At 39.6% G+C, this 19,795-nt stretch overlaps 1 protein-coding gene across 2 annotated transcripts; it reads right to left on the bottom strand.

Moving 5' to 3' along the window:
• Nucleotides 1–225: 225 nt before the first annotated feature.
• Nucleotides 226–19,351, bottom strand: LOC306844668 (zinc finger protein 644-like). 2 transcript variants are annotated; one of them, XM_079376971.1, is made up of 7 exons: nucleotides 19,235–19,351; nucleotides 15,958–16,004; nucleotides 5,162–7,912; nucleotides 4,461–5,003; nucleotides 1,181–1,294; nucleotides 991–1,096; nucleotides 226–918 (listed from the first exon to the last, which is right to left on the bottom strand). In XM_079376971.1, the coding sequence occupies exons 3-7, from the start codon at nucleotides 7,893–7,895 to the stop codon at nucleotides 705–707; spliced, it is 3,711 nt and encodes a 1,236-aa protein (XP_079233097.1). In that variant the 5' UTR covers nucleotides 7,896–7,912; nucleotides 15,958–16,004; nucleotides 19,235–19,351; the 3' UTR covers nucleotides 226–704. The 2 variants fall into 2 exon arrangements, with proteins under 2 accessions (XP_079233097.1, XP_079233096.1); XM_079376970.1 differs by having other exon boundaries at nucleotides 644–1,096.
• Nucleotides 19,352–19,795: the final 444 nt, after the last annotated feature.

Genomic DNA, 19,795 nt, shown 5'->3' with positions numbered 1-19,795 from the left:
CATTTCTTTGATAATGGCATTAAAAATATTGTAATAGATTGTGTGTTACATGTTTTGGGCTCTAATGCTTGTATACGCAATATGATATTTTTTCCTCAAAGTATTAAATGATGCATAAGAGTATATATATACGAATTCTTAACCATAAATTAAGCTCTACTATATATATATATATATATTATCATGTTGATATACTCTCTTAAAAATAGGTTATACATATTTTTTGTCAGTGTAAATAAACATTGCGGCGTAAAATTACAGTAAATAGCAATAAGTCCTTGTAGCTGTCTTTGAAGTTGATCAGTCGACATAGTGCCATGTTCTAAGCAGTGACCTCTGTTTTCTACGATTTGGACAATTTCTAAAATCTAGTTGCAGGATTTTAGACTTGCAAGTCACAGCAGCTGAGAACTGCAGTCTGCGGCGAGAGACTGCATAATGTGCACATCCAAGATCTAAATATAGCTCTACATCAAGTTGCAAACAGCATGCCCTTACGAATAACCGAAGATTGATATAATAAAATTTGGAAATAAACCAAAGAAAAAAAAGAATAATATGCAATATAATAAAATCTTTCATTTGTATTATATAATTCTATTCTGTATTCATATATAGATGTATATACAGTATTATATGTTTATTTGTTTATGAACATGTGCAGAACAGGTGTACAGTGAGCATAGCTGGTGTGTAAACGTGGCTTAGGAGACCCCCTCAGGCAGACTGAGAGAAGGGTGTGTATCCAGAAGCAGGCGCTCGGGGGGAGATGGGGAACACAGCTCTTTACACAGCGCCGAAACCTCCACCATACCTGCACCCACGCCGGGGATACTCGTGTGCATAAGATGCCTCTGCAAGTGCTTGATCCAGTCTTCCTGAATTGACTGAGGACCCTGGAAGATCAGATCGCAGAACCTGGGGGAAAGAAAGACAGAAATGAGAACTCCTGGTAGTGGTAGGAGAGAGTGCAGGAGTGCTGTAAAGTACCTGCAGGTCATTCTGTAGATCACTTCAGAGGCGGTGTGTGAAGATGAAAACGCCTTTCTTTTTGGCCCCGGCCTTGATCTCAGCCTCTTCTGTTTACAATCATATGCTGTGAAACAAACAACGTAATTAAAATCAACAAAAAGCTGAGTGGCTGCATGATTAGATTAGAAGAGCAAGTATGAAATCCTACTTGTTCCTTCTAATAAGGCAATTTTCTTCCGTCGCGCATATGCTCGGAGATGATTGGACAGGCTGACAGCGCTGTGGAACATCGTGTTGCAGTGGATGCAGATCTTCTTATTTTCTGGATCACACAAATAAAAAGTTTGGAGCTAATGAGCATTTAAATAACAGTTCAGTGACCTGTGCTTTTTTTATCTAGCTGCTCTCTACTCATGACTGCTCTTTAAAAAGCGAAAGCATGTTATATGGCTACATGAGTGTGTAATTTAGAAAAGGAACACAGCAGCTTGAAGAAAATAAAACTGTGATTCCCTGAGTGACATCACCTCCCACTCCATCTGCTTTCATATCATAAAGATCGGCTGTGCACTGTTTTTGAGGAAATGTAGTTGTATGTTCTCAGTATTTGCTCTCAGTTTGATGGTTTGTTTATTTGTTTTTCAGGGGCAATGTTTGAAACTATTAATCTGCTCTAATTGTATTTTTAGATGAAATGTGTTCATTTAATGCTAATATGCAGCTGTTATATCTTTAATAATCAGGGTTTGTAATAAATACAAAGCGTATATAATAATTATAACCTAGGGCTGCCAACTGATTTTGGTCCCTCTTTGTATTAGGTGACTTTACTATATACTTGGGTGTTCATGATTGAAGTGCATAATATCAATTTCACATCAAATATTAGACAAGACTTGATCAGGATGCTGTAACCTCATTTTAAACTCAGTTTGGATGGCAGTTTCTTCCAGTGGTAATTGGGTGAAAATAGGAAGTTAATCCCAAACTGAAATTGGTTTAATGAATGTGTCGGCCAATATGGCATTCAATTTACATCCAATCAACATAATGTCATAAAGTTTTTGACACCACTTTGATTTGCATATTTGACCTGTTTTTTGACATCAATTTGATGATTTTGAAAACAAGAATGTGTCCTGTGTTACTCATTCTGCGCTGTAGTATCAGCTGGGCCACTGTTGAATTAGCAAAAAAATATATATTTTTTTTTTTTATATAGATAGTGCTCCTCTCCTTAATATAGAAGTTACATAAAGGTCAGGAGGCATGAATTGTTAATATATAATCACATTATTATCATTAGTATTTTTAATTTATTGAACTAAATCAGAATTTTTCATTAATAGTCCTAATACAAACATAACCGTGTCACGGTGCGCACACGAGGAGGATACAGGAACACACAGACGAGGATGTAAACTCAAAATAACAGTCTTTAATCAAATCCAAACAAGGCAGGGCAAGACAATGTAAGGCTGACATAGACAGGAACACCGGGGAGTAACGAGTAGACCAGACAAAATCTAATAGAACAGACAGGACTTAAATACAAGGGATAATCATAGATAATTAGACAAACACGGCTGGACAAGAATTAACTAATAATCACACTAAACAAGGACAGGAAACAAACCAAATAAGGAAACATGAGGCGGGAACACATGACACACACGACAGAGGACTGACAAACTGAAGATTGAGGACATGAAGTATTTTGGTCATTCTGCGTAATATCAACAAAAGGACATACACAAAACTCCTTCTGAGATGATAAGCTCTTATTGTTTACTTGATTAAGAAAATATTATATGTACTCATCTAGACAACTCTGTAAAGCACAAACTTCTTTTTTTACTAACTGGCCTTATTGAATCTCCTGCAATAGTTGTAAGTGCTCCACCACCAATCAAAGAGTTCCAGCACAACATAAAAAAACAGACCTGATTATATGAGTCTGGTTGAACAGTCAAATCAAATTTAGTTAACATTGTATATCTAATTAAAATGGACAACCTGTGAAATAAATGTGATTATGAAACTTTGTTAATTAGTTTTTTTTATTAATGAAATAGGAGTTTTATTTGGGTAGACATGAAACAAAGATGTGCAAATACAGCTGATGTGTTTCCAGTAGTACATAAAAGTACATTTGAATTTCAAAGCCACTTTTGATGACATTCATTCTTTTTGTACCTGCTACAATATTTCAATGAGTGGCAAACTTTACCATGCACTCTCTGAATCTTGTGTTCCCTCTCTCTTTTAATGGCATCAACTGGCAACTTCAAGGGTACAGGAAGAGAACTTTGTCTTAAGTATGAGGCGTCTGTCATACATATTTAATATGGAGTGTATGACTGAAATTGGGTTTAAGGTGCACTGTAAATAATGAAGGCAGTAGAGGTGGAAAAACATATGAGAGCAGCTATGAAACAAGGCCGTGCAGTCATGTTACACCGTATTGATCATTTCTACCCATGCTTACTGTAAATATCTCAAATCAATGGTACGGCACTTAACAAACTACTTTATTATTTGCACTTCAAGGGCTATAACTATTAACAAAAGACTAACAACAATAAAAACCCTATGTTATGGGAATAAAGAATGTTCAACGCTGGATTGTGACCCAGATATCTGAAACCTCACCTGTTTGTCACTCTCAGATTCTTTGATTCAACATCACTAGAAACAAGACAGATCACACACTCAGCTGTCAGTGAACAGGCAAAAGCTTCTTGTCATGGAAGGGTTTTGTTTTCACTAAAATTGCTCAGTATCAGCAGTACTTCCAAGCTCCCTTTGTCCATTTACAGTGCATGAGAAAATAGAAATTAATGGCCAATTAGAAGCCTAATATTTTTTTCAGTCACTGCAAAATGGGTATATGTAATCAAACATATAAGCAGGTTATTTTCATCGGAAATAAAACTATGAATTTCTGAGCCTTGATAAAGGTTTTGTACAACAGAGGAACAAACTAAAATTTAAGTCATTATCCACTTAAAATTTTCCCTCTAGTGAACCATTAAATGCTGCAACAGAAGTTGATTAGTTGGTACAGACATAAAAAACCAAGCTAATCAACTCAAACATTGTTTATATATTTTGGTGGAGAAAAGGACAATTCTGTCACTGAACTCCAACTTGAATAACTGGGGGTCATTGTTAACCTGTTATTAAAGACGCTTACTCAAACTGAAGTTGTTGCTGAGAAAACATAATTACACAAGAAATGTTTCGTCATTAATGTTTGAGGGCCAGTTCTTCTTCAAGAGGTTCAATGAGACTACTAATGTCTTCAAATTTGAAGTAAAGGTACTTTACTGAACTTTGTTACTGTAAGAAACACAGCTGCAGTATTGGTATTTTAAATATTTAGTTCTAAATTTCAAAGGTTGACATAAAATAAGCTTTGTGAATTAGTATTTCATTCATTTCTGGGTAACAACAAATGACAGATGAATGAGTGTGTGGTTCCTAACCTTGGCTCCAGGTAGGATCCAGCTTCACAGATGGTGTTCTGGGTAAACTGCCACTAGTAGAGGAGATGGTCAAAGGAGTCCTGGCCTCCTCGGAGTGACCTTCAGCCTCCATTTCCAGCTCCAATTTCCTATTTCCCAGCAGATCCTCTAAAGTGCTAGATTGGACCTTATCGGTCCTCTTTCTCTCTCTGTCAACCTGGGGGGGTCTGATCATTGTCCATTCATCTGGTGGGCCAGTTGTATGGTGGATCTTCATGGGAATGCCGGAGGATGTAAGAAACAGTCCATCGCTGCTGGCAAACTTTTGAGAGACAAAAGGTTTAGATAAGTGCGGTCTGGAACCAAACACCCTCATAATGTTCCTGTACTCCGTCTCATCCTGAAGAAGTTCAGTCAGGATGCAGAGAGGTGACTTGCTAGCGCCCGAAATTGGCTTGCCAATCCGCTTCAGGTGTCCCCGCACATGATTGGAGAGGCCAGTCTTAGTGTCAAACCAGCCCAGGCACAGCGGACAGGTATGCTCGGTTTTAGACTCTGGCTTATCTGCCATGATGAAAGCACATAATTACTTTAAATGAATAACTTACAAGTAGAAATGTTTATACACATACATAAATAAAGGTTATGCATGTGTGATTTTAGTTTGAGAGCATTATCTAAAATCACAATGACTTGAACAAGGAAAGGTGAACAATAATCACCTTTTCTGATTCTGCGATTCACTGAGGGAATTTTTCTGCGTATGCGAGGCTGGCGGTCCTGAGATGCCACTTGCTCAGGTGACACCACATGACGAGCATCATAACTTAGCCCCACCCTATGTAAGTGTCCTCTCACGTGGTTGGACAAGCCCACCCCAGACTCAAACACCGCGGGGCAATAGGGACAGCACTTCCTGCCCACCAAAGGCAAAGGGTTGACAATATACTCTGCATAAGGGTCACTTTGCTGGTAAACAACATGATCAAGGTTCTCCTCACTTATTGTACTCTCAATACACTCCTCCTTCACTATAAATGTACAAATATCATCACTATCCACCTCTATGCTATTGTCTGGATTAGTATGATTGGCATAGTCCAGAATGTCGCTGTTGAAAGGGATGAAATAATCAATAGGGGTATTGCTATGAAACCGATCCGAAGACTCTTTGGTGCAGTCATTGAAATCCTGAGCACCTTCATAGTCATCTCCCTCTTGTGGTGTACTAGAGTCCCATTGTGGAGACTCAGGCTCACATTTTGGAAGACGCACATGAGGAATATCGGCATGGGTATTGCGATACGGGATTGACATTTTTCTTTTCGAGGGTACTTTATGCCTCAGCGTTTGCAGTGCTAAAGTACTGCCGGTTGAAGGATCTTTGGGACTGCTCTCGGTGCCAGGGTTCAGACAGGCTGCTTTACTCACGATCTCTGTTTTCGTTGGAAGATGTACGTCAAAGCTGGAAAGATATTTTGTCCTCTTTTCGGAGACAGCGCTTTCATATTCTTGATTGTCTTCTTCGACATACGGGAGACCTGTTGTCACGTCTATTTTCTCTGTAGGCAGAGGGGATAATTTGCTTGGCTTGTCACTTTTCAGTGAGAATGGTGACAGCTTGTTTGCTGGGCTGCCAGGGCTCCATTTGATCAGCGAGGAGCTGAAACCATCACAGGCTTTTTGTGTGTCTTTGCTTTTCACATTAAGGTCAGCTGAGCCATTGGGCCTAAAGGGCAGCTGAACTCTGTCCTTAACAGACCGCTTCTCTGTGCTTTGAATCTTTGGCATAAGTAAGGATGAATCCCTGTTTTTGGGTTGGTTCAACACAGCTTTTATGTGGTCATCCACATTGCTGTGTGGTTGAGGTTCATATTTCTCACAATTTTGCCCGTGGATAAGCTCCACGTGCTTTCTGAAACTATATATGTTCTTACTTCTAAATGTGCAAATTTGACATACAAAAAAGTTGCCAGTCTTGCCACATGCGTTGTGGTGAGCTGTGCACTCGTGTGCCTGCATTTCAGTCGTAGTCATGTGATCACATTCCTCACAGCTATAAGACGGCTTCTCTTTCTCATTAGTTTTGTTACGATGGACGAAAGTTTTGGGGCATTTCGCTCCAAAGACGCACTGGGGACACTGAAGACAAGCTCTTCTTCCCTCGACATCTATCTTACTGAAACCTTTAATCTCTTCCATCAGCCTCTCCCTCCGCACCTGGTGGATTATCATGTGCTTTTGCAGAGAGGTTAGGTCTCGGAACGAACGCCCACACTCTCTACATATAAAGGGTCGGGGAATGTCTTCTTGTCTCACCTTATTATTCCTATCTAAATGATACATCATATGCCTATGCAAATGCCTCTTCTCCTTGAAATTATCGTTGCACTTTGAACACGGGAAGAAGGACAGCTCCTCGCCTGTTTTTGTCTCTGTCTTTAACCGTGCCGATTTTTCACCCATGTAGGTGTTTGTTTCTACGTCGCTGCCGTCTTCATCACATTTCTCTTCCTTCTCGCTTGAAATTAGCTCCTGCATGGCAGCTGACTTGTCGCAGAATTTCTCCAGGCGCAAGCCGGCATATGCTTTCAAACTTTCCGGCTCTTTCCTGAAGGCATGTTCTTTGTTAATGGACGACTCAAAATCTGAGTCTTCGTCGGTTAGGGAATTCTGGGATGCGTAATCAAAGCCATCATAAACCTGTCCTCCAGTGTCAGCCCTCTCCATGGCATGATTTTTACGCATCCTCCGTCTTCGCTTGGCAGGGGGAGCTCCATCAATCTCTACCTTTGTTCTTACTCCATCACCTGCTACGCTGTTTTTCAACAGTATCCGCATGAACTTCTCCTGCAGACCCCAGTTCAGACCATCACAGTCATCAGAGGAACTCTCTGACAACTCCGAATCAAAGTCCCATAAGCACCCTGCTTTGATTTCCTTTCTAGCCAACAGTCGGCTGATTGGCCTGTTATCCAAGCCTTCCCCCACCAGCACATCTAAGGGGGCCTCACCATCACTGTTGTTTGATTCAGATGAGGCCCGTGTGGGCTGCACTTTTAGGGCGCACCCTTCTGTTTTCTGCCGGGTGTTTGATTGAAGCTCACTGGGAGGCGGTAACACCTCAGGGCTGGTGTCTGTCCTGGGCAGAGGGGACATGTCTTTGTTGTGGACGCAGGGCTCCTCTGAGGTACAGCGTGAAGCAGCTCCATTAACAAGTGCTCCTGATGGCAATGAGTCGTTTGTGCTGGGGGCAGCAGGGACGCTACCACAGACAAATGGGTTCGGCTGGACTCCATTTAAAGGGTTTTGGTGACTGTCCAAGGGCAGGGGCTCTGGTGGATCCAAGCTGTTATTGTTGTTGTTGGGAGAAGATGTGCTTGTCAGCTCTTGAGTGTCATCAGAGGAAGATTCTAACTCTTTGTCTTCCTCTGTGCTCTCTTTTACTGCCGCCATAACAGAGACAACACAGTCTGCAAAAGAAAGACAAGCAAACAGTTTCAAGTGATCATCTCCATATAACTACTAATAGGGGTCAATGTCATGGTTGACAGTATCCTTGATAAAGGACAAGAAAACACATTAATGCCAAATTTTGTTTTTTTTGTTTTTTACTTTCAAGAAACTTTTCTTTTCTTTTAAACAAATATCAAATATAAAAAATATTTATGAAGATATCCTTTCTCTGATATACTTTCCTGCATCTTGTTTTTTTTTCTGTATGTTGGTTGGAACATTACTTTATAGGCTGCACCACATACCTTTCAGCACTCAAAGGTAATAAGCAGTTAAACAGTTTTGTTATATAAAATATTATAATTCATTATGATATAGGTACAGTTCTTTCACATTGATATTTTTGTATTTATGCAATCAAAAAATATATATCAAATATATCAAAAAAGTGCATCACAAATATGCAGCATCAAAGAATCAGGCTCTGTAAAATGCACTAATGGTGGCCTAAAAACATGGCCATCATTTTTTTGCCACAATATGCATCTCAAACACCCACTGTCACCACTTTTTTTCACAACACACCCCAACGTTAGCCCTGGAAGTCCTGGTGAGGAAGCTTAATTATGTGAATGCACCTCTGGGATCTAACCTTCCTGTTTCTTCCACCAAAGTTCTCAGCCGCCTGCTTAAATTGACCAATTTCCATGGGAACAAAGCACATCACCAATAAGATCATATTATTCTTATCACTCATATAAGTCTTATCACTCTCTGATGGTGCCAAAGCACATCCCAGCACGAGACTGTTGTTGCTTCAAACCTGACAAATTGGCACACTGCACACATTCATACACAGAGAGACAGACACACACACACACACACACACATACACTCAGGTAGAAACGCTCCCGTTCATGACTAGCCAGAGAAATATACCTCAGGTGTCATCAGCCAATCTAATTATATTTGATGGTTTTCAACCGCTCAACACCAGCAAACCTGTGGGACAACAGGACTGTGTTTAAAGGGTGTGTTAAAGGGGCCCAGGCTTGCTGTTGTCCTGCTAGGCCACAGTGTATGCTCTGAGGATTTGACATTCAGCACTAGCTGCTCTCAACAGGAAGCCGCGTTGCTAACGAAGTGTTAAATTCAGTGTTAATGAGTGGCTTCACTGTTACCACCTCCTAGGTAAACCTTCCGAGCTCCATATTCTCTCCATCTGTTGGGGTGTGAGGGGCTTTCGGAAGGAGAACAGACGCTCTGCATTTAAAAACGAACTTCACTGCAAACCCCTAAACAGCAGGGTGGCAAAGCCTCAGAATATGATTTCAGCTTTAAATTTACAGGCCTCATTAGCTTCCAGTTTCCACACTGATCTGTTCCATACATAACAAACAGGGTTCAACTGCAATGCGTCTTTTAAAAATTCATTCGCTTCTATTTACTTCATTTAGTCAATGTTAAAAGGCTGCCTTTGCCTTGCTGGAAGCTATTTACAAGGATTATGAGCTTAAATACATTTACGCTCGGCACGGAGATCAATCTGACGCGATTAGCTCTTTTTCTCAATCTCGCTCTAACTCTCTCCTTGAAATATGCTCAGTAATGAACATGTTCGAATTCACAAACAACAATGAATCAGAGGAGGTCCCCCTGTGATCAGTCTAAATTAACTGCACAAGTAAAAGAGCACTTAACACTTACACGACACACATATGTCATGTGCTCTCTCTCTCTTTCTCTCTCAGCCCCTATTCTTTCCATCAGCACTTGTTCTAACACTCAAGTTGCACCTCATCTTGAGGTTACTGCTGAAAAAATAAGAGGTGATAATTGCATATTATCATTACACATTATTCTGGAACCCCAGAAGGTAAACTTTTCTTGGATATTTATTAATCATAGGAGAATACAAACTACTTCCACTTTGGTGTCTTCAACTTTTTTTTCACCTACTACACTTTTATGATGGGGACAGAAGGCCAAAAGCTGGAAGTATATGTTCCAAGAATACAATTATGTGGTGTACTACAAGTGCAAAGAACCATTAAGTATATTCTATAAATATGAGACACACTCACAGGGATGAAGAACTAAAATCTCTGTCTCTATTTAAAAATAGCTAACTTCCTAAAGTAGGGTGAAGACATGGACCTATGCTGCATTTTCCTTCTGCACACGTAAGCTATGAAACAGAAATTGATTACCACAACACTTCAGACTCATTCAACTGAATAAAGCTGTGATACCTCTTGTAGTTTCCTCAGACGCTTCCCCTAAAAGAGAGGACTACAACAACTGCTGGAAAGACCAAGTGGGGCAAGTCATTCAGAGCAGTTATCTGTCTATGTGAATCGGCAACATGCCCAACTCCATTTCACTTTATCTATTACTCTCTCTCTTTCTTTCTTTTGCCTGTCCTTCATTTCCCCATCCTATCTTCTTCCTTCACAGAAAAAAAAACACACATCTAAACAAAGAGGGGAGGCCGTGGCCCCTCAAGTACAGAGCAGAGAATCTTCCTCGGTTAATGGGAGTTATTGATTTGTTTGACACACTGTGAATTTATGAAGCCGCTTCTCAAGTGAGAGAGACTAACAAAGCACAGCTGTGAGCAAACAAACAGGTAGCTATTCAACCTGACACCTCACAGAGACTGAGGAGAGCCTGTCTTTCTCTTCTTCTCTTGCCATGTTGAGGAAAAGCACTGAGTTCAACTCAAACCGTCTAGTGAACACACAAAACAGCAGTGACAGGAAGAAACTCTTGCTGGGTTTCACAGCACATGCTACAGCTGACGGGACAAGAGATGTTCTGGGGAGCTTTTTTTGCAAGGGAACACTCATATATTTTGATTTATAATGAATTAAATGACTTGTAAAATGAGTTGGTCTCAAGTCTGACTAATTATAATAAACATAATACAAAATGATTATCCTGCTTCACTATTAATTTATTTAACTTTCAATAAAGAAGCAGTGTCTCTACATAAAATAAATGTAAGGTATTTGCATTTTGATCCACTCTGCTGGTTGTATTTTTGTACTTAATTTTTTTCAAAAATGATAATGTTTATTAAAAAAGGCCTGACCCCTGTAACATTTCCACATATACATTAAATGTTTATATTAGGTTGGGCAAAAGTTTTATCCTAAGTGACTGCATTCAAGTTATATATTTCTTCCTTGGGGAAAAGAAAAACTAAAAACTTTGTGGCCCATCAACACTGTACTGTCTGAGCTATAGGAAAGCAAATATAAATTAGATAGCTGTCATTTGTTGCACAAAATTTGTACCATACATTACAACTCTTGAATTTTTTTTAGGTCCCCCCCCCCTTCTCCTTCGTTTGGTAAAGAAACTAAGATGCAAGTAGAGTGGCAAGAATCCAGTTTCTTTTGAACGCTGTGTGGAAATTGAGAGCTCAGCAATAAATCTGCTTCAATACACAATCTCCACAGAGCGCAGGGGCAGCTACCTTAGAGATCTCTCCCTATGTGTCTAACAAACCGCTGCTTTACCAGGAGCCAAAGCTGCCAACTCTAATATCTTGGTTGCCACAGCACTGCAAAGTTGCATTTTCCAGGGGTTGCCATTCATAGCCACGGTGATGCAATGTTGCAGCTTTGTTAACTAACCCGGATTAAAAAAACAGTCGACACAAATTTGGCTCTGGATTTCAAAACAAAAGAGCACATCCTTACTCAACCCAAATTAAAAGAGCATCAACACATACTCACGTACAGCTCGCCTCAGTACTCTTTCCTAAAATAGAGCGAGTGAAACGCCTGCTCCTCCTGATGGTAGATTTAGGATCGGGGAGAGGGGAAAGGGGGGTCACTGGGCATGATAAAAGGGGACAGGGAGTGAGTGACAGTTGGGTTAAGACAGAAGTCATGTTCAATAGCAGGTAAGGAACATCAAAAGGCGAGTTCACAGGAAACCTATGCAACCTTATCTAGAAGGAGGATTTTCTGTTGTGTGAAGTAGATTAGTGGTGCCAGAACTGCTGACATGGCCTCATTTACTGCCCTGTAGTGTTAGAGGAGGATTAAACCATATAAACTTTGAAGCCTTAAACAATACCTTTCAAAATTAGACAGATTAAGGGAGGGATGTCTGATGGGGATTTCCCGTGGCTTTGTCAGTTTAAAACTTCTCTTTTTTAAAAAGGGAGCAAGAGAGCAGGAAAAAGAAAAAGCTGAGCAGGTCTGGGGTTTCAGTTTTAATGAGGGCGCTCTTATTGTGAGCCAGGCAGTGGGTGCGAAGTACCGCAGGTCGACAGGCCCTTAGACCAGTAGCCTCTCTCTCACATTAAAGAGTTTGTCACTTAAAGAAGGGGGCGAAAGTTTTCTGGCAGTTGCATCATTGCGGTAGTTTTACGCGGTGGCACATCTCTTGATGAAAAATAAACATTGATTGTTGCGCTCTATTCTGTGTAAAATATGAAAGGGATGCGCCATGAAATATACTTCCTCTCAGGTCATGAGTTGTAGGTGCTTTTTCAGCTGTGTTGTACGGCGTCGATGTTTCTTTACGTGAAATGTGATGATTACTGGAGATCTAATTTAAATACGGTGGGGCTACGCGGGCACGTATCTACCGCTGTGATCCAGGGCAGACTCACATGCGTCTGTCTTGCTTGAGTAGTGCGAAAGAAAAAAGCTAACTTTGTCACTGCCGCTTTGCTGAAGACACGTGACCAATCAGATGAAAGCGTGTCAATGTCAACGCTTGTCTACACGCTGAGGACGAGATCGGGTCTAAGCGAGCAGACATCAATACGCTTAAATTTGGAGAAATGTCAAGCGCCGCAGGTTTCGGGATGAAACAACTTTTATTACCTTTTCTTAAAACATAATGTGCCGCGCAAGCTAAGACATGAGCAACATAATAAAAGTGAGGAAAGTGGAAAAGGGCAAACAGAGAGAATTCCTATCTAAATTAGGACCAAACATTCAAACTGACTATCTGTTTAACCGACACTTAATCTAAAATAACACTGTGCTAATCAAAAAATGACCCGTTCTTAACCGCACAAAGCAAAGCTTGCACTTTCTGGTCCATCTCCCCCTGAACAGGCTCCCTTAGGATATTAAAAAATCATCACATTTTTATCAGTCCCTGCCGCTTGTCAATGGCATCTATTAAAGCTGAATGAGGGGGAGGAGCTGCATCCAGACTGGTCATTAACACCAGAGCCCCACTCAATAAGAGTAACTCACAAATATATCAAAGAGGAGGCTGCATGCGTACAGAAGGAGAGGTAGGGGGTGTGCTCGGTAGCCTGAGAAAGGCCCCATGGAGAGATGTAAATAACCTCCCGAGAGACTCCCGGCGAGCTGTAAAGAAGATGCTAGCTGGGAGACGATGGGAAGCTAATGAGTATAACAGTAAATGTATACAAAAGACAGAAGGAGAGGCCCTCCCTCTTTATTCCAATTAAGGTGCTCTTATCAATAACAGGGCGCTGAAGCCACTTTCCTTGCTGCACCGTCTGGTTGTGCGCAAAATGCAGCTGACCAAACCAAAATTGAACAAAATGTGCCGTTTGATAAGCAACAGATCAGGTGATCTTTGAATATTTTTTCCTATATAAACAAACATAGCATAGCGTAAATATATTCATTTCAGAAAACATATGTAAACATTTGCCAGTTCTGCCAAAGGCAGGTCTATTGGAAATTAAATTTTTTCAGCATCAAGTTGGAATAAATACGAGATTTTAATGCTTACATTTTTAATACTAAAACAGGTCTCAGCAAAACAGCTAAAAGTGATTTTATGCCACAGATGTAATCTGCACAAGTCAGTCCTTGTTTTACAAAAGTGTAAAACAAGCACTGTATTAACTTAAATCCAATATACTTAAATCACTAATTATTATTATTATTATTATTATATTTACATTTAAACCATGAGCTGACAGAATTTGTACTTCCCACTGGTCAGTACCACTGATGACCAACAGATGGCTCTGGCAACATTTGGCCAGACATTCTAGAACCAGATTACATCAAATAAACATGTAAAAACAAAGAATACACACATTTGAAAAAAGAAAAATAGGAAAGAAAAAAAAACATAAAAAATAAAATAAAAATCATGAGCAAAAAATATAAATATATTTATTTAGGGTGATATTTAATAATAATAAATAAATAAATAAATAAATAAAAGAAAGGGTTTGTGTAGGTGTTTGAGGACAAAAGTAAACGAATTTATTTTATTTTTATTTTTTTTCAATATTTTTCTTTAAAAAATTATGAAATGATCATAATTAATGCTTTGACTTCCATTTTTCTATTTTCAAACTCTGGTTGTACAAATGGCGTTTCAGAACCTGCTTGTGAACACATCAATAAGCAGAATATCAGTATATGTAATGACTGCGCAGGTAAACCATTCACACACTCTCATCTCTCTTAATACCACATATAATTCAATAATCTCTTCCTGACAGAAATGCTCTATAATCACACATCACCCTGCAACCTCTGTTCAAAGCTCTAAAATATCACATCCAACTCCAGGAATAATTGGAAAATTTAATGAGATTGGTGAACCACAACCTTGAAGGATTTCGCAAGAAAAAGGTTTTGGGGGCTTGACAGTTAATTCTCAGGCAAACTTTTGCCTTTACCCTTTCAATCAATAGAAACAGTGTATTTAATTTTGGTTAATTGGTGCTCAGTAAGAGACACCCTTCAGCGTCGATAGAACATTCTTACGGCCTTGGTTCTATTGATTCTGGAATCTCTTATAGGCGCTTACAGAATCCGTCTGTTCCGATGGATTCTGTTCCTCTGCAGTCACTTTTTTTTAAATGCGAGAACCTACGATAACTGGATAAGAGAAGTGGTATTAAACAAGTATGTAATTGCACTCGAGCACAATCAATGCACTTACTATCAGGCTCTACAAAAATCACGCAATACTCTAATTTTATTTCCAGGTATTTCCACAAAGTTTTCTGCTGTTCATATAAGGCTAAGTAACACTGTCAAACTGTTACCAACATTTCATACTGACACAACTACGATTATTTAAAAATAGACTATGAATGGCATAGCAGTTAGTGAATCTTCAGAGAGAAGCATTCATATCTTTTAACTGTAACCAAGTTTAGCACCCCACAGAGCATTAGTGATCAAATCCTGGCCCCTAGTGGTGAAGTCATCAATGTGAGATCTGGAGCCCGAGGCTGCTGCAGTATGTTTGTAGCTTTTGGTGAGCTGAGAGATTTTACGTGTGTAACTTCCCTCATAAAGTCTTTAATAGGAAGAAGTGTTCTCATTTGCTTATCTGGGGTGTGGATAACTGACTGGCGGGACACCAATGCCATATCTATTTCAAAGTTGTGAGAATTGCGCTAAGAGACAAGAGGCAAGCTCCCGACTTGGAACAGGACTAACCGGCGACAATCGCATCTGTCAAATAATTTTGGCACACATCCCAAGACAAACTTCAGAGACAAAGATATCGTTTGAATGCAGAACGCAGACAGGTTAACATTTTTCGCACTATCATCTCGATTCTGTTGGATCATTGTCCAATTACACAAAATTATTTTGGCAGTTTTGCTCACACAACATTATACCCAGATTCCCCTTTTTGGCCTTTTTCTGGAGGGCTGCTAGAGGAAGATGAAGGTTGCCAGGTTTCCAGGCTGACGGGAAGTATGCCTGTGACAAGTGTAACTGACAGCTCTGATTTAATTTGACTGGTGATCACACCCAGCTATACTATCAGAGCAGTTCACACATCTGTGCCTCAGCTCAAGGTGTTGAGAGATGCCACCAAATATCTAGAACATTACACACACCCCTGGTGGTGTGTACAGGCAGCCAGAGTGCTGTCACTCCAGCTTTCCAGCAACATTAGCGAAGACACAAATCTTACATTCGCTGTTTCCATCCTAATTCTATCAGCATTTAATCTCTTTTCATTTAATCTCACTTCCACATGCTTATTAACAAATTGCAATGATTAATAAGACTATTGTGATTTGCTACAATACAGAAAACAAAATACTTTTAAATACATATATGGTTCCTACCAGTCTTTTCCAAAGCATTGACACCCTGTAGTTCTCAGTAAACCCACCTGTAACATGAACATATAGATAGACAGAGAATTGTTATTATTAGACATGTCACATTAGGAGATTAAAAAGGATATGTGTAGCAACATGTAAGGCACAAATAGCAAGCTACGACATAGTGGTAGTTATTCAATCAAAAATACAGTATATTATTGCAATTTAAAATAACTTTAAAAATCTAATTTAATCCTTTGACAGCGAAGCTGAATTTTCAGCAGCCATTACTGCAGTTTTCAGTGCCACATAATCAGACTAATATGCTTATTTGGTGCACAATATTTCTTATTATTATCACAGTTCTGCTGCTTCATAGTTTTGTAGAAACCATGGATTCTTTGATGAATAGAAATCGATATTCAGTAACACATATAAATTGCTACTATCCTATCCACCAAAACACAGCTGCTTAATTATTAGGCTCAACGTCTCATTTAAGTAAAAGAGCTCATTACATTCTAATATACTGATGAGTCTGGTGGCTGTAATGAGAGGTCATGCTGGAGGTTAAATGATATGGAATGAGCAGCTAATAGTCAGAGCACAGCACTGGATAAATAGGCCTCTCTCTCTCTCGGCCTCTTCCTCTAATAGATTTATGCAGGTCTCAATGTTCTGGCTAGATCAACAGCTTACTGAAATATCTCTCCGGCCCAGCTGCAGTAATGCTGGCTTGCTAATTCAGGCCAGTGTACTTCCATTAAAACAGTCCCCTGTGTCTTCATTTAGAACACTCCGAACTGGGAGCCCAGCAAAAACAGGGAAGATGGGACCAATTTTTATCATTCTGCACATTCTAGAAATGCGCCTCAGTGCAAATATTTGACCTTGCTGAGTGACACATAATCAATTTGTTCGAAATTGGCTCTGGAGTCTGGCTATGTAATCTGTCTTTAAAGAATTTGATTATACATTTGCAGACATGCAGGTTGCAAGGTTGTGTGTGCCTGAGCCCTGTTCCTGGTCTTGACCCTCCTCAATTATCTTAAGTAATTGGATTTTTCCCCCTAAATCTCTGTTAAGCCTGCTGTTTACATTATATTAAGGTGATTATTATCAAATACACATGGACTGAGGCAAGGCTCTGTCATAACCTCTGAAATTAAAAAACAGAAGAAAAAACTTATTTCAGGTAGCAAATGAAGTGTGCATTATAATCTTACAAGCTCTCTGAAATTCTTGCTTCTGATTGGTCATTTGCTAGAGCGAAATAATTCCAAATAATGATTCTTGTCCATGGCAACACTTCATAATTGGGGAATAAACTGCTCATGTCATTTGTGTTTTTGTGTTCAACATCTCCACAGTCTCTATAAGTAAAGTAATAATAAAACCCAAATCAATATTTAAGTAACTGTGCAGTAGGCAGTAAAACAGTTGTTGTCCCATACTTATCCAAATAATAGGTATTATTGGAGATACTTCTAATAGACATGTCAAGTCTAAATGACCATGAAATCTGTTGAAATCTATGAAACTAACGCTGTAATTGTGGTTCACCTCAATGATAAAACCTAAAACATATGCCCTCGGATTTAGTTGTAAACACCAACAGAAAAGGTAGACATTCTTGTGTTTTCTTGGCCCCCATTTATACAGTGTCTATGGTAACAAAGCAAAAATGATCTGTATGATCATTCTATTCAGAATTGTGTGTAAGAACAGCTTCACTGTAAAACTATGCTTAGATAATTAAGAACGGAAAAACAAAGAGTGGAAAAGAACTAATGATCCAAACCATAATAAGGGTACTTACAGCATATGAAAATAAAAACTAGAAGAAAATTATGCAGCCACACATTTGCAATAACAGCCCACAGAAACACCAACAAAGTGACAACCTTGGTTATATTTCCAAACAAGCCAAACTGTCCTTGACATTTAATAATAGTATAAACTGCAGGTAGTTCCAGTTCTCTATTCTGATTGGACAACCAGATTTCAAAGTGTGACATACAGTATAACAACACAGGGACATTCCACTCTGCTTGTATGTGTTTGCTGTTGTCAAGACCATATTATGTGAGTGGTGCCGAGTGTAGACTGTGGTGTTATGAGCAAGGAGTCTTGTTTTTCCCTCACTGCATTGATTATTTCTATCACTAGTTTAGTTGGCTTGTTGCTTTGGCTCTTTTTTGGTACTGATAGAATTACTTAATGATTTTATACCATTTTAATCAATGATAGGCTATAAAAATCACATGTAAAGTTGTGCTACTGAATATAAACAAACGTGTGATTCGAATCACAGGCGTGCTGATAAAGAATTCTAGTAGCATGATATTTGTCATGATATCACTTATTTATTCGGTTTATTTATAACTTTTAATAAATAAATAATCAAAGATGACATTTTAAGTGTATGTAAACAGTCTATGAGTTATTGACTAGTGAGCAAATGAAAGCTTGAGCAGGGGGAACAAAGGGTAAATCAGAATATAACTTTGGCACTCAAAGTTGTCATGCAGCAATATAAACTGACAAACTGACCAATGGAGATAAAGCAGGATTTATCAAAATTATGTTTTAGAAGGTCCATCTATGGTCATAAGTCACACACAGATATGATGTTATTTCATTTTATAAAGCTATCAAATGTGCATTTACAGCTATTAAAAATTCTGGGGGCATCCAATCATTTTTCATATTGGGCCTATTTTTAAGCACCATTCAAAATGATCGACTGTGGTTTACAAGAGAAAGCAATGGGCTGGCGGGATGTTTGTTTGCTGCGGTGCGCAAACGCGTTGCGCACAGATTCCCTCCAATCAAGGTCGCGCCGAGCGTCTTCAAGACGAGCGTCTAAACGCGTCTACGCTCTTCAAGTGTCAAACCCGCGACTAGAGGCCGCGACACAAACTCGCCGCTGACACGGAAAAACGGATCGTCTCATCCAGTGACTGACACCGCTTTGGATCGATTCTGACACCCATCTTGTAAAAGTGTGTATAAAGTGTTTTTTCAGGGGAAACGAGAAACCGCACGAGTGCGCTCAGATGGCAGAGGAGCGTCCAACTTTTCCCCAAATGCGATACTATTCAGAGCAATAGCGTAGGGGTGAAATGTTAGCTTGAGCGATTCGTGACTGGCACGGTGTTGACGTACCTGATGCCCGTGTATATAAGCTCTCGTGCCCATGCAAGGACTCAAGCCACTGTACCCATCGCTCACTCATTTCTCAACACGGTTAAACACACATCCGGCGAGGGAAGACGTTTGTAAGCTTCAAACCTACCTTCCCAGAGAATGACACTATGACATGGGACAAGTTTGTCATGGTACTTGATTACAGTCCTTTTTTTCGTCCTCCATCCGTTACAATGTCGCCATTTTGCCTAAAATTCTGCAGGTTGAACTAAAACTCCAGCGGGGACGTTCAGTCCGTGCGTTCACAAATCACACCGTAAACTAAGACCAAAAGAAACGTTTATCCTTTCAAAGACAAAGTGAAACATGAAGGTCGCGTTGTTTTTCACGGAGAAATGGTGCACTGGGTGTTTATAAAAAGGAGTGAAGTAGAGACATACTGTAAATCCCCCGCTCGCGATATGGATTATTCCACAGACAGAGGGTGAATTCTTCTTAGGTGAAGTTATTGCTGGTGTTGAAAAAAACACAGGAAAGATGGTGGGAAGGTGGACTTGCAGACCTAGCGATGTGGTGAATAATGGAGTGCTTTTTATTTTGTCAGTGATTATAAGCATTTCTTGCTGGTAATTGTAGCCATACTTTTTACTTTGCAGTTTTAAGTTGTTTGATAATACCAGACAGAAACAACTGTATACAGCATATAAGC

The sequence above is a fragment of the Barbus barbus genome (genome assembly GCF_936440315.1).
Source record: "Barbus barbus genome assembly, chromosome: 25".
NCBI classification, from domain to species: domain Eukaryota; kingdom Metazoa; phylum Chordata; class Actinopteri; order Cypriniformes; family Cyprinidae; genus Barbus; species Barbus barbus.
Note: the sequence above shows the minus strand (reverse complement) of the source record. Positions and strands in the feature narration are given on the sequence as shown.